Source organism: Solanum stenotomum, unplaced genomic scaffold (genome assembly GCF_019186545.1).
Source record: "Solanum stenotomum isolate F172 unplaced genomic scaffold, ASM1918654v1 scaffold6331, whole genome shotgun sequence".
NCBI classification, from domain to species: Eukaryota; Viridiplantae; Streptophyta; class Magnoliopsida; order Solanales; family Solanaceae; genus Solanum; species Solanum stenotomum.
In genome coordinates this window covers 1-12,308 of record NW_026036146.1, presented here as the reverse complement: position 1 = coordinate 12,308, position 12,308 = coordinate 1, and the positions used below count along the sequence as shown (strand labels likewise).

General features: G+C 34.7%; 1 protein-coding gene and 2 pseudogenes across 1 annotated transcript; 1 reads left to right on the top strand and 2 right to left on the bottom strand.

Annotated features, from left to right (window-relative positions):
- The first annotated feature begins 1,017 nt into the window (after window positions 1-1,017).
- Window positions 1,018-3,076, top strand: LOC125852865 (uncharacterized; annotated as a pseudogene).
- Window positions 3,077-3,434: 358 nt separating this feature from the next.
- LOC125852873 (uncharacterized) lies at window positions 3,435-4,720 on the bottom strand (annotated as a pseudogene).
- Window positions 4,721-5,307: 587 nt separating this feature from the next.
- On the bottom strand, window positions 5,308-5,800 carry LOC125852864 (uncharacterized). The gene is made up of 2 exons (XM_049532547.1): window positions 5,561-5,800; window positions 5,308-5,490 (listed from the first exon to the last, which is right to left on the bottom strand). The coding sequence occupies exons 1-2, from the start codon at window positions 5,798-5,800 to the stop codon at window positions 5,308-5,310; spliced, it is 423 nt and encodes a 140-aa protein (XP_049388504.1).
- Between the last annotated feature and the right edge of the window lie 6,508 nt (window positions 5,801-12,308).

Here is a 12,308-nt window from a genome sequence, read left to right as displayed (position 1 = left end):
ACTTGTTTCTTTATTTAAGCTGACCTACACAACTAATCATATAGGTTAGTATAAATGGAATCAAACGACTCGACACAACTATAAACTAACATAAAACGATTTCAAACTTGGCCAAAATGCGGGTGTTATTAGGTTCCTAGGCATATAAATACGCATAAGATCACTTAACGTGGCTGGGGATATCAAAGGATAATTTAGAAAGATCCCAAGAATTATTGTGGGAGACTGAAAGATGTATATCTTGTTCTGTAAGGGGGCCTTGGATAGTTTCTCGGAGGGTTAAGGTTGCCTCAATCCATTATTCTCCATTGCCAATATTCCAAGATATACCTTTTCTGAATAAAGGGTATGTTTTAACGAGGCACTTCCAGATATAAGAGTCGTAAGGGTGACATTTAGCTAAAAGGAGATTGTAACCCTTATTTTTCTGGGACTCTAACCCAAAGGAATTGGTAAATCTCCAATTTAAATTTGCTAGGAGGGAAAAAAAATTCCATTTATTTTTTGAAGTCCCAGCCCCCCTAGCTTACAGGGAGAAGTTACTAAGTCTCAATTATCTAGGTGTAGTTTTCTCTTTTCAGGAGTTGAACCTCAAAGGAAATTTCTTTGAATACGATCGATCGATATGATCACAAGTTCCTTGAGGCAACGTAGGGAGAAGCTAGAACTGATTTGATTAGTGTGGTTCTTCCTGCCAATGATAAGAGTCTAGCCTTCCATCGATCCTTTAAGTTTGTTATTAATGATGTATTGATAATCCGCACTTTTGGGGTAATGATTAGTAATAGGTAGTCCTAGATATTTACCCATCTTAATTATCTGATTGGCGGATGTTTAAAATAGTTGATAGGTTATTACGATCAACATTTGTCGAAAAAATTATTAAGGATTTATTGAAATTTATTATTTTTTACCCCGATTGTTATTGAAGATATAAATAATAGTAGCAGCATTTACGGAATCTTCTTTTGCTAGCTAGGAGGATTATATATATCGTCAGCAAAGAGGAGGTGTGAAATGGGGATTCCTATTCTTCCAACCCTTACTGGTTGCCATAGGTTCTCCTGAAAGTGAAATGGGGATTCCTATTGCTCTCGAAAGTGACTCCATGCATATTTTTTATAAATATATCTATGGGGATAATGGATTTCCCTGCCGAATACCTCTGCTAGAGAGGAAGTAGTTTGTAGGTTTCCCATTCACAAGTACAGAGATGGATACACATGACATAATGAGGGATATGCTATTCTCAGGAAAGTTAAGGATTATCTAATGAACGACCATTCTAGTCTATCAAAAAGCTTTTTTCCAAATAGTTGTTAGAAAGTATTCTTTAAGGGGTAAAAAAATACACTATTAAATAGTTCAGGGGGTAATAGGTCCTCCATAAAGTTTGATATCGTAACAGCAATTTCGGTCAAAGTTGAGGTATTTTTCAGACCCTTATCCATGTTATTTTATTTTTAAAAAAGGCAATGTGTCTATTAATTTCAGGAGCAATAAATTGCATTCTTCAGATTTCATTTTGATGATGTGGCACAATTCAAAATTCATGTTGATTGGAGATAAATTTAAATAGAGAAATATGATCACTGATAATTCATAAGGGAGACTACACATTACGCGAGTTCAATGACTATCTTAAAGAATTTCAAAAACGTGAGTGTAACGATCCAAATTCCCGTTTTGAGATGTTCATGACAGTCCTTGATTAGATATTTCTATAGATTTTGTGTTGGGACTACTTGGGTCTAGAAAGGTACATTATAGAACTTTTCTAAGATGACTCCTTAATTTCTTGTCATAAAAAAGAACAAGCCACATATAGATACTTTATTTGAGAGTGAAGTTATGAGATTACATGGTATAAAAAGTTCATTTTTAGTTATAGAGATGTCAAATTTCTTTAGCTAATTTTAGAAGACTTTGTAGGGAAATATGTGTACTAAATTATTGTACCATATGAATTGTCACCCCACATTTGATGGTTAGACTAAGTTAGTTATTAAAAGTGAAATACGAGAGGGGGAGTGAATTGTTTTTATTAGTAAAAGGGAAAATACATAAGTACCCCCAGCCTATGCCTAAAATCCCTGAGACACACCTAACCTTTACTAAGGTCCTATTACCCTCTGAACTTATTTTTTTATTAATTTTTTACCACTTTTTGGCCTACGTGGCTGAGTCCGTGACTTCACCTATGTTAGGCACGTGGATGCAATTTTTAGACAACACTGACCAATAAAAATTGGCCACGTGTTATAATAAATTTTATTGTTCTTTATTGTTCTTCATCTTTAACTAAGTTGTCTTCTTCTTTATTGTTCTTCATCTTTAGAAAAAAAAACCTCCATTATCATTATCATTCAAGTTAAATTGCTCCTTGCTTCGAAAAAGTAAAGTAAAATTTTAATATATTCTTTATATTTACACCTTTTTATTTCGATTGTTAGTTCTGATTTTAAATTTCTTTCACAATTTTTATGTATAAATATTAGGGTTATGACAAAATCTGAGTTGAATAAGTTGTGTATGGATGAGAATGATTCAATGATCAATGCGGAAGTGCAATGCAAGCATGGAATCTTATTGCAAATGCAGACGTCTTGGTCAGATCGCAATCCCGAAAGACGATTTTGGTCTTGTCCTCACTATGAGGCCACAAACTGTAATTTTTTTAGATGGAGAGACATGGAGAGAGTCGATGAAAAATCTCAATTTATCCTTCCGAAATTGGTGAATAGGATTAAGGAGTTAGAAGAAAAATATGAGCGGTTGAAGATGCAATTGGAACAGCTTGATAATTCCAACATTGAACAGTCAAAACAAGAAAAAATTCATTTGAATAAAGGTGAAAGTCTTCGAAATCGTTATGAAAATCCCAACATCAATTCAAAGGAGAAGGGTCGTGATGTAAAAGAAATGGGTGATTTGAGGGATGAAAATGAAGAAAAATGATGAAGGCTGTCGTTGTTTTGGGAAATTCCTTTGTTGTTTGATGATTTGTTTTGTTGTTATATTTGTTAGCTTTCTAACCCAAGTTGGTAGGTTGAAGGATCAAATGAAATTACCATAATTTTTTGTGGTATTGAAACCTTTATTTGCTCTACCATAATGAAAATTTGAATTTGTTTGTGTTTGAAAATGTCTTAATTCTCTATTTGCCATGATTTGTTTATGTTTGAAATTGTAAAATGAAGTAAATCAAGAGGTATTAATCACAGTACCTTTTCTCCCAACAAAGCTACACAGAAATAACACAAAACACATTGCATAAGTACCCAAAATTGCAGTACCTATTCTTGCAAATAAAAACAAAGCTTCACATAAATAATACAAGTCACATTGCATAAGTGCCCAGAATTTCATTACTTAAGAGCGAATTTTCAGTACAAAGTTGATTCTAAAAGTGAACTTAAAAGCAAATAAATCTTTCACATTGCATAAGTACCCATAATTTTAGTACTATTTCATACATACATATAACAAAAAAAAGGAAATAGTTGTTTTTCCTTCAAACATGAAACAAAATAGTACTTATAGTGGCCACCAAAACAGTACTAAGAAAACACCATTGATATCAACATTATAGTTTCCATGGGTCTCGAGACTGTGAAGAAGAGGAAGCATTTGGGTTTGAAAGCCTTGATTGATCTCTAATCTGCTGGAGCCTTCTAGTTGTGATTGCTTGATTTCCTTTCCACTTCAATCCACTTGTTGGTTTGAAACCAACATCCCCAGTTACAACATTTGATCTCAAAACTCTTTTTGTCCAGCTAATATTCTGCTACTTGGCAGTCCAGGCTATAAAATTTTTAGAGAAGTAAGGTTATTAGAGAACATATGTTATCAAGTCATGAGGGTACAAACCTTATGAATGCATCACAATACTTACATTGAAAGTTTTGAAACCATTTTCAGCTTGAAACACACTCATTCCAGTTACTCTTGGCCTTTTAAATTGAGTTGTGTTTCCAACACCTTTTCCTTTCCTGGCAGTAGCAGTTTCCTTTGGTGCAACATTTGTATTCTGGTCTACACCCTGTGTTGTACTACCTTGAGAACATGTAAACCAACTTTCAAGTGGATGATTAATACCTCTTGTTGCACTTCCCAGTCCCCTACCCCTTCCTCTACCACTCCAGGCTCTTGATGATACTCCAGCACCACTTACACTTGCACTTGCTTCATGTGTTGGTGTTCTTGAAGTTGTTGGAGGTGCAATGGTTCTAGGTGCAGCCCTTGATGCACTTGCACTTGCACTTGCTTCATGTCTTGCTATTCTTGAAGTTGTTGGAGGTGCAGTGGTTCTAGGTGCAACCTTTGATGCACTTGCACTTTTAGGTCTGCCTCTCCCCTTTTTTGCAACAGGCTCACTCTCAATATTTGTTGATTTCTAATTTGCAAAAAAACATTTATTATATCAGTAAGTTGATTAAACTTTAAAAGTAAGTGACAAAATAGTAATGTACCTTTGGTCTTCCCCTTACCCTTCCCTTTCTTAAGCTTGATGGTTCTTCAACATTTGAAGTAGGGGTAGCTCTATGTTCCTCGGCAATAGAACCAACTCCATCACTCCTTCGTAAATGACAACTTCTTTTGTTGTGACCTTTAACATGGAAAAGACTACATGTCATAGCAGTCCAGTTTTAGACAGCTTACCAGACACCTTAGTTTCACCAGCCTCTTTCCTTCTCAACTTTCTAGGCCTGCCTGACATTTTTTTAATCACTAGTGGAGCAACAAGAGGATTTCTTGATTCTGGCCACATTGGCATGTTATTCATAGGTTGTATGAAATGTGAGTAAGTCATCAAGTACCTTTCTTTGGAGTAGTATGGATGAATGGAATCATGTGGATCATATTGTCTATGCAACATTGCAGCTAAGGCGTGTGCACATGGTATTCCCTTCAACATCCAAGATCTACAACTACACTCCCTCTTTCTCAAACATACAATGTGTTGTTTGTCTCCATCTAAAACCTCATATCCAGTTACTCCATTAAACTCAATGTTACATGTCATTGACTTATCAATATTTTCTTCTAATACTTTCATTGCCATTGGAGAGAAGTTGGTTATCCAAGAGTTTGGAAATTCACTTAACCTAGCTAACCTAGTCATGACCTTAATCCTTATCTCTTCAAGCATACTAATAATGGTTTTATGCCTTGCAGACAAAATCCAAGCATTAAAGCTCTCACACATATTATTATCTATTGCATCAGACTTGACTTCACAATTAAAATACACTTTGCACCAATATTCTTTATCATAGTAAATTAGATCATCCACTATATCCGTACCTAGTTTAGACAGCTCTTCCAGATTTTCTCTGAATTCAACTTCAAAAGTATTTCTAGACACTTCCAGAACAGTTTCTTCCTTTGCAGCCCTTTCCAAATATGTGACCAATTTGCTAGTATATGTCTAGTACACCTTCTTTCCTCACAAGCTGGCAACAACTCCTTAATAGCTATATCCAGTCCCTACAAGTTAAACATTAAATAATTAAGTTGAAAAAATAGTAAACCAACAGAGAAATAAAAACAAATTTACCTTTTGCATGTCTGACATAATAGTGAAATTTGTTCCATCTCCTAATCCCAAGTCTTCTTGCAATAGAGAAATAAACCAACTCCAACTGTTTGTGTTCTCATTTTCAACTACAGCCCAAGCAAGTGGAAGCATTTGATTATTGCCATCTTTGGCCACTGCAATAAGTAATTGACACCTACATACCCCCTTTAAGAAACAACCATCCAAACCAATGCATTTTCTAGCTGACATGAATGCCATCTTAAGTGCAGCAAAACAGATGTAAAATGCCTCAAATACTACCCTACCAGATTCATTAGCTTCACCACACAAGTACTCCCAGGATTAGACCTTAACAGCTCATCCTTATAATCAAGAATTCTCCCAAACTCCTTAACATGATCACCCATAATTTCATTCAAAATTTTAGCTCTTGCTCTTCTAGTTGTGGTCTTACCAACATGCACATTATACTTCTTCCTAATTAACTCTTACAACTTGAACACTCTAATATTTGGTTGTTCAATCACTTTATCTTTAAAAACACTAGCAATGAATTTAGAGTTACACAAGTAATTTCTAGAAGCCTTTTGACATAAATGTATTGGCATGTAAATCTTAATAACAAAGTTATTAGTCTTCCTGTCCAAACTTGCATTTAACAACCATTTGCAATTTACCTTGCAACATCTCACCCTTACTCTAGTTGGCTCATTCACACACTTTTCAATCTGAGCCCTTCTCTAAATTGCATAATTAGTGACTGTCGATCTAAACTCTTTTACACTTTCAAAAACCATACCCAATTGCCACATAATCTTCTTACTGTTGGGATCAAATCTGACACTATCTATGGTATGTTTTTTCCTTTTTGTGTTAGGCAGTTTCAACCTCATTTTTTCACCTTCTTCAAGACAATTATCATTTGTGTCAGTTTCAAAACTACAAGCATTAGAACTTGCATAATATGGTTCATTACTCTCTAGCCTTCCTTCTAAAGTATTTGTATTGATAGCAGTCTCATCAAACCCGAGATCTGCTACAGCATTACCACATAGTACTTCTTCAGTATCTACTTAAATTCTCTCCCTTCTTTTCCTCCTCCTCAGAAAGGATCTTTTCTCAGCCCTCAGTTGAATCAGCTTCTCATGATCATCACTTTCATATTGATCATCTTCAAGTAGTTCACTATCTTCAGAATCATCACTCTTTTCAGTTGACTCATTAGATCCTTTTACAGAGTATTCACTATCTTCAAAATCTGATGGATCAGTATTTGGAGCTGTTGGGTTTGATGTAAAATGAATATTTGAGGTAGTATTTTGAGATACATCTACTCCATTAAAAGCAGCCTCACCTACTTCATTATATTCAATGTTTTCACTTGCCCTATTTTCAGTGGTCCCAACTTTATTAAAAGTTGTACCAGATTCCTTTTCAGGCATGTGGATATATACTTCCAAAACAGCCCCATTTTGCAAACAATTACACATTGCTAAGAGAATATAATCATTGTCAATATCTCCTAAGATGCAACCGTTAGGTGGCTGGATACTAAATTTACAATTGGGGCTATACCCTAGTTCTTTAATGTAGTCTTTAATCTCAAAATATGATATTGTATCCACATCAACATCAACATATTCACTCACTAACCCACCCACATATCTTGCTTCCTCGCCTTCATACAACAAGGCCCCACCATGATACAACTTTAAAGTAATGAATGTAAATCCACTCATACCTATATGCATAAACATTAACAACAATTAAGTACAAGTTACTAATAAACTACAATAATTGATTAAAGAAACACACACACACCCAAACAAATATAAAAACAATTCAAGTTAAAGCCATTAATTATTGAATTTTTTTAATGTAACTATAACCCCACACATACCCCACAGACACAACACAATACTCGACATATATTTGTCTTCTTAGAATTAGGTCTATAACCCCACACAGACATAACACAACACCCAACATATCTTTTTCTACTTAGGATAAGGTTATTTATCAATAACCCCACAAAGACACAACACAAGACCTAACATGAAGTTATTTTAATGTAACCCCACAATACAACACAACACAACACCCAACTCGTCTTTGTCTTCTTGTATGTTTAAAAGGAGAACAGAACTAACACAAATATAATACCACCCAACCAACCCATACTGAAAAATACTTTAGAATATACCATAACAACATATGTGACAATATGAATATATGAATAACAAGTTACATACGAAGTTTGATAACTAACAGTACCATAACATAAACCCTAAAAAATAAGCATGAAGTTACATTTCACTCAAAGATCGAAACCAATATTTAACAACATATCATGAACCCTACGAAATCTAAGTATAACAATAACAAAAAAAAAACAAAAAAAAATCAAGAAAAACTAACCTTTGAACTCAATCACGATTCTTGATGACTTAGAAGAATGAAATCGACCCACAGATGCACGACTGAAATCGACCCACGCATGCACGACTGAAATCGAACACTAAGTACTAAAATCCAACATAGAAAATCAATTATGAGTCTGTAAATCGAATTTCTGAAATTAATTTTTTGAAGATAATGTTCTTTCCCTTGTTCCTTTCTCTTCCTTTTTGGTAAAGTTAACTTGAAAGTGATAGTTTTACTTTTTAGAAAGTTGAAAAAGTGATAGCTTACGTAAAGTGATAGCTTTTTTGAATTTTTGGGAATTGTAAAAGCTATTTTGAACTGATAGCTTATACTTTTTAGAAAGTTGAAAAAGTGGGGCCTAGCGCGTGTTGAACAAAGCTTTCAACCTAACGGGTTTATATTGCCACATAGGCCAAAAAGTGGTAAAAAATTAATAAAAATATAAGTTTGGGGGGGCTAATAGGACCTTAGTAAAGATTAGGTGTGTCTCAGGGATTTTGGGCATAGGCTGAGGGGGTACTTATGCATTTTCCCTTACTAAAAAGCAGAAATTAACGATGAATAAATTTTAGAGGTAAACAATAAAATATGTGATTAATTTTATCTAGCAATGAATTATCAATAAATTTTATTAGTTGCGACAAATTTCGTGGTATATCAGTGACGAAGTTCATAGTAATTTTTAATTTTTATTGTTGTGGTTGCCTTAAATATATAGCTTCTGAATTTGATTGGATAGCGATGACAACTCAAGGGTGTTGATCCTAGAAAAGAAATTGTTTGAGATCTTTTTCAGGGTTAAGGTTAGAGCTTTGATTCTGTATGAAGGAATATGTTTTTCATCAAAAATAAGTGATTTTTTTACCAATTTTCTAGAATTCGGCTAATAAAGAGAAATATTATCCAAAGACCATTTAAATGTAATCTAAGCAAGGTACAAAAACCCCATACCTACCAATGTCCCGACCCAACCCAAGACCCGACCCCAATATCAAATTGGTATACGTGTCACGACTCGAGTCTATACCCTGGACGTGGCCGGCACTCAAAAACCATTGTTGGTCCCCAAGCGAACCCTCATCCTGGCTGACTACAAGCGGAAGACTAATTTAAGCATGCAAAAGCTTAAAACTGAATAAAATTCAATAAACTCAACTTGTCAAAACTTTAAACTCAAATGAACAACTTAGAATAAAAATAATATATTCAACTTGCCATAAAATAGGCACTTAAGTCTTTAAAACATTAAATAAAATAAATGAATAATACAGATTTCTCAATTATATTGACTATCTATGAAGCCGCTAACTAATAAGGATGGAAGTCGGGACAAGACCCACGTCATCCTGACTAAAATGGAAAGTAAACGAAATCCTTCGAAAAATAAGGAGGCTCACCATAGCTAACTCGAACTCTCGGATGTATCAACGAAGCTCCTATTGATGATCCTGAATACATGTGTCTGCATCATGAAAAGATGCAGGCCAAATGGCTCAGTACGTGGAATGTACGAGCATGTAAAAGGAATTCTAAAACATAAACATAAGCTTGAAACTTGATAAAAAGGAAACATACTTACCTCTTCTCAAACTTACTCAAATCGATTATGTACTCAAGGATACTCAAAACTACTCAAACTTACTCAACTCAGAAGTACTCAAGGATAAGATACTCAACTCAAAGATATGTTATTCGACTCTAGGTACTCAACTCTGGATACTCAACTCAATATGACTGAACTCATTTCAATATAAAGCAATTTAAAATAAGTGCAATATAAAGAAATAAACTGTTTAAAAACATGTTGTAAACACTGTGTGTATGCAAGGATACAACATAACTCTGAAATGTATGTAAAAATACAATAAACTGATGTATATAAAAATACAATAACTTTTGTGGGAGTTTCTTTAACCGACAACCATCACATAAGAGCTATAGTGATGATATAGCGATCTACCTCACGCTGTCAGCGCATACTATACCTTGCCAAGGGCATAGGACCGAACTAATAAGTGGAACCACAAGTCTATTGTGAAAAGGCTTCATCTAAAAAGTATGACCCTTTTCTACCCATGGTGGCTACATGGTTTATGGGGGCAGTGAGTTGTCTGAACTCTCCCTTATATTGGTGCTCAATACTACTCCCAAAATATACTAGTTCTTTATGTTTTAAAAACATACTTCTTGTGTGATTTGAGATTAATGCTCAAAAACTTAGCTCAAAAGCTATCTTGGAAATCTCAGTTTCCTCTCTTGCTTCATTTAGAAAGCGATTACTCTTTTCTGAAAACTTGCCCGAAGGCTCTTTGGAAATCTCAGTTTCCATTATTATTTAAATGTGAAAATAATTTAAATCTCTTTGGGAATACTTAGTCCCCAATACTTTTTTGAAGAAAAGAACTTCAACTTTACTCTTTACTGAACTCAAAACTTAAGTCTTAAAACAAAGTTTAAACATTTGTAAAAGACTTCTTAAAATATGGTTCATGCCAAATGATGGGCATGAACGACTCAATGCAAGGTTTTCAATAACCATAGATAGAACTCAATACTTGGAACTCAAGAACTTCAATAATACTACTCATTTCAAGAATTCCCAACTCAGAGGGTTCATGCGGAATTATGAGCATGAATTACTCAACTCAAGGACTCAAATATACTCCTCATCTTAAGATTTATCTACTTATAATGTTCATGCGAAATTATGGTCATGAACAACTCAACTTACGGACTTCATGGGTAATAGTCCCATGATTAGGATTATAATCTCGAAATGGTTAGGAACTCGATACTCAAGACTAAGAATTTGAAAATACTACTCCTTTCAAAGATACTAAACTGATGGAGTTCATGCGGAAGTTATGGGCATGAAATAACTCGACTCGATGATCTACATAACAACATGGAACTCATTTATACGACTCTTCTCATTCTCTGAATTACTTCCTCAAAACTTAGTTAATATCTCAAGGATTCACAATTGAACTCAAAGGCTTTCTTGAACTCTACTCTTAACTGTCTCTTGAATGTGAATTATGAATTGAGGAGTTATGTTTCACGGTATGGAGGATCTTGTAATGATAAAGAAAACTCATGAATACATTCTCCTTACTCGTACTCACTTGCTCGAGTCTTGAAACAAGTTATTAGAAATTGTAGAAGATTCCTCAAAAGGACTTTCTTAGAATGTCCGAAAAAACTCTCAAGACTTGACTCTCAACTCTACCTTGAATATGATTTATGAATTCAAGGTTGTGATTTGTGATAGGAATGATCTCGTGATGTTTAGGAATGATTTTAGATAGCTAAACATGAGAAAAGACTGAAAATCAATATCTGAAGGTGGATCCGCGACGCGGAAAGCATTTAAATTTTGGTTTCGAAAATAGCTTCTGAGGCAGAACACTCTGTGTCAGCTCCGCGACGCGAAACAGAAACTCCCAAATCTGAGAAGTGGTTGCGCGACGCGGAGGGGGTTCCAAATTTCGATCGACGAAATTTCTTCTTCGTTTCCTAACCCCAATTCACCTAACTTCGATTCTTTTTCTCAATCTCTCTTTAGATTCAAATACCCAACACAAAAACACAAGAATCTAACTCTAACAACTCTATAAATCAACTCAATAACCTCAAGAACTCCTCAATCTCAGCCCAATTCAAGAACGAAAGTAATTTCATGAATACATAACAAGAACATCAAAGCTTCAACTTTCTATAACGAATTTAATGCTGAAATTAACATGATTGGCGTGTGGGTGAACAAATCCAACACTATCGAAGATTACATACCTGAATGAATCATCTTCTTGAAGGAAAATCTGGAAAGAAGAACCCTTGCCTTAGCTTTTCTTGAATTTCTTAATAGTAGAATCTTTGGAGTGAAAGAGAGGGTTTGATTTGTGAAAACTGATTTTCTACACGTTTAGGGCAATTTACATGACCTTCTAAGGGTTTTTGGGACTAAAATACCCCTAAAGAAATAATTAAAACGAGTTGGGAGTCAGAATTATTTTCCACCAGGCAGTGAGGTCCGTGTTGGCTTCGCGTCGCGAAGCTACTGCCAGGTTTGCGCGACGTTAGTAAATCAGTCATAACTTCTTACTCAGAACTCGAAATTGAGCAAACTCAGTGGTGTTGGAAAAAGGATTCGAAAGGATTTAATTTTCTACTTGGAGCTCACCTAACTCATCATGTACTATAAGTTATGGTCGTTTGAAGTTGACCCAAAACTTAAGAAAAACTAGGAATGACTTGAATGCTTTGTTCTTAGGTTCTTCTTGGAACTCAAGGTGCAACATCTAGTGACCTTAGCACTCAAGAAATTTTAAATTCCTTGCAA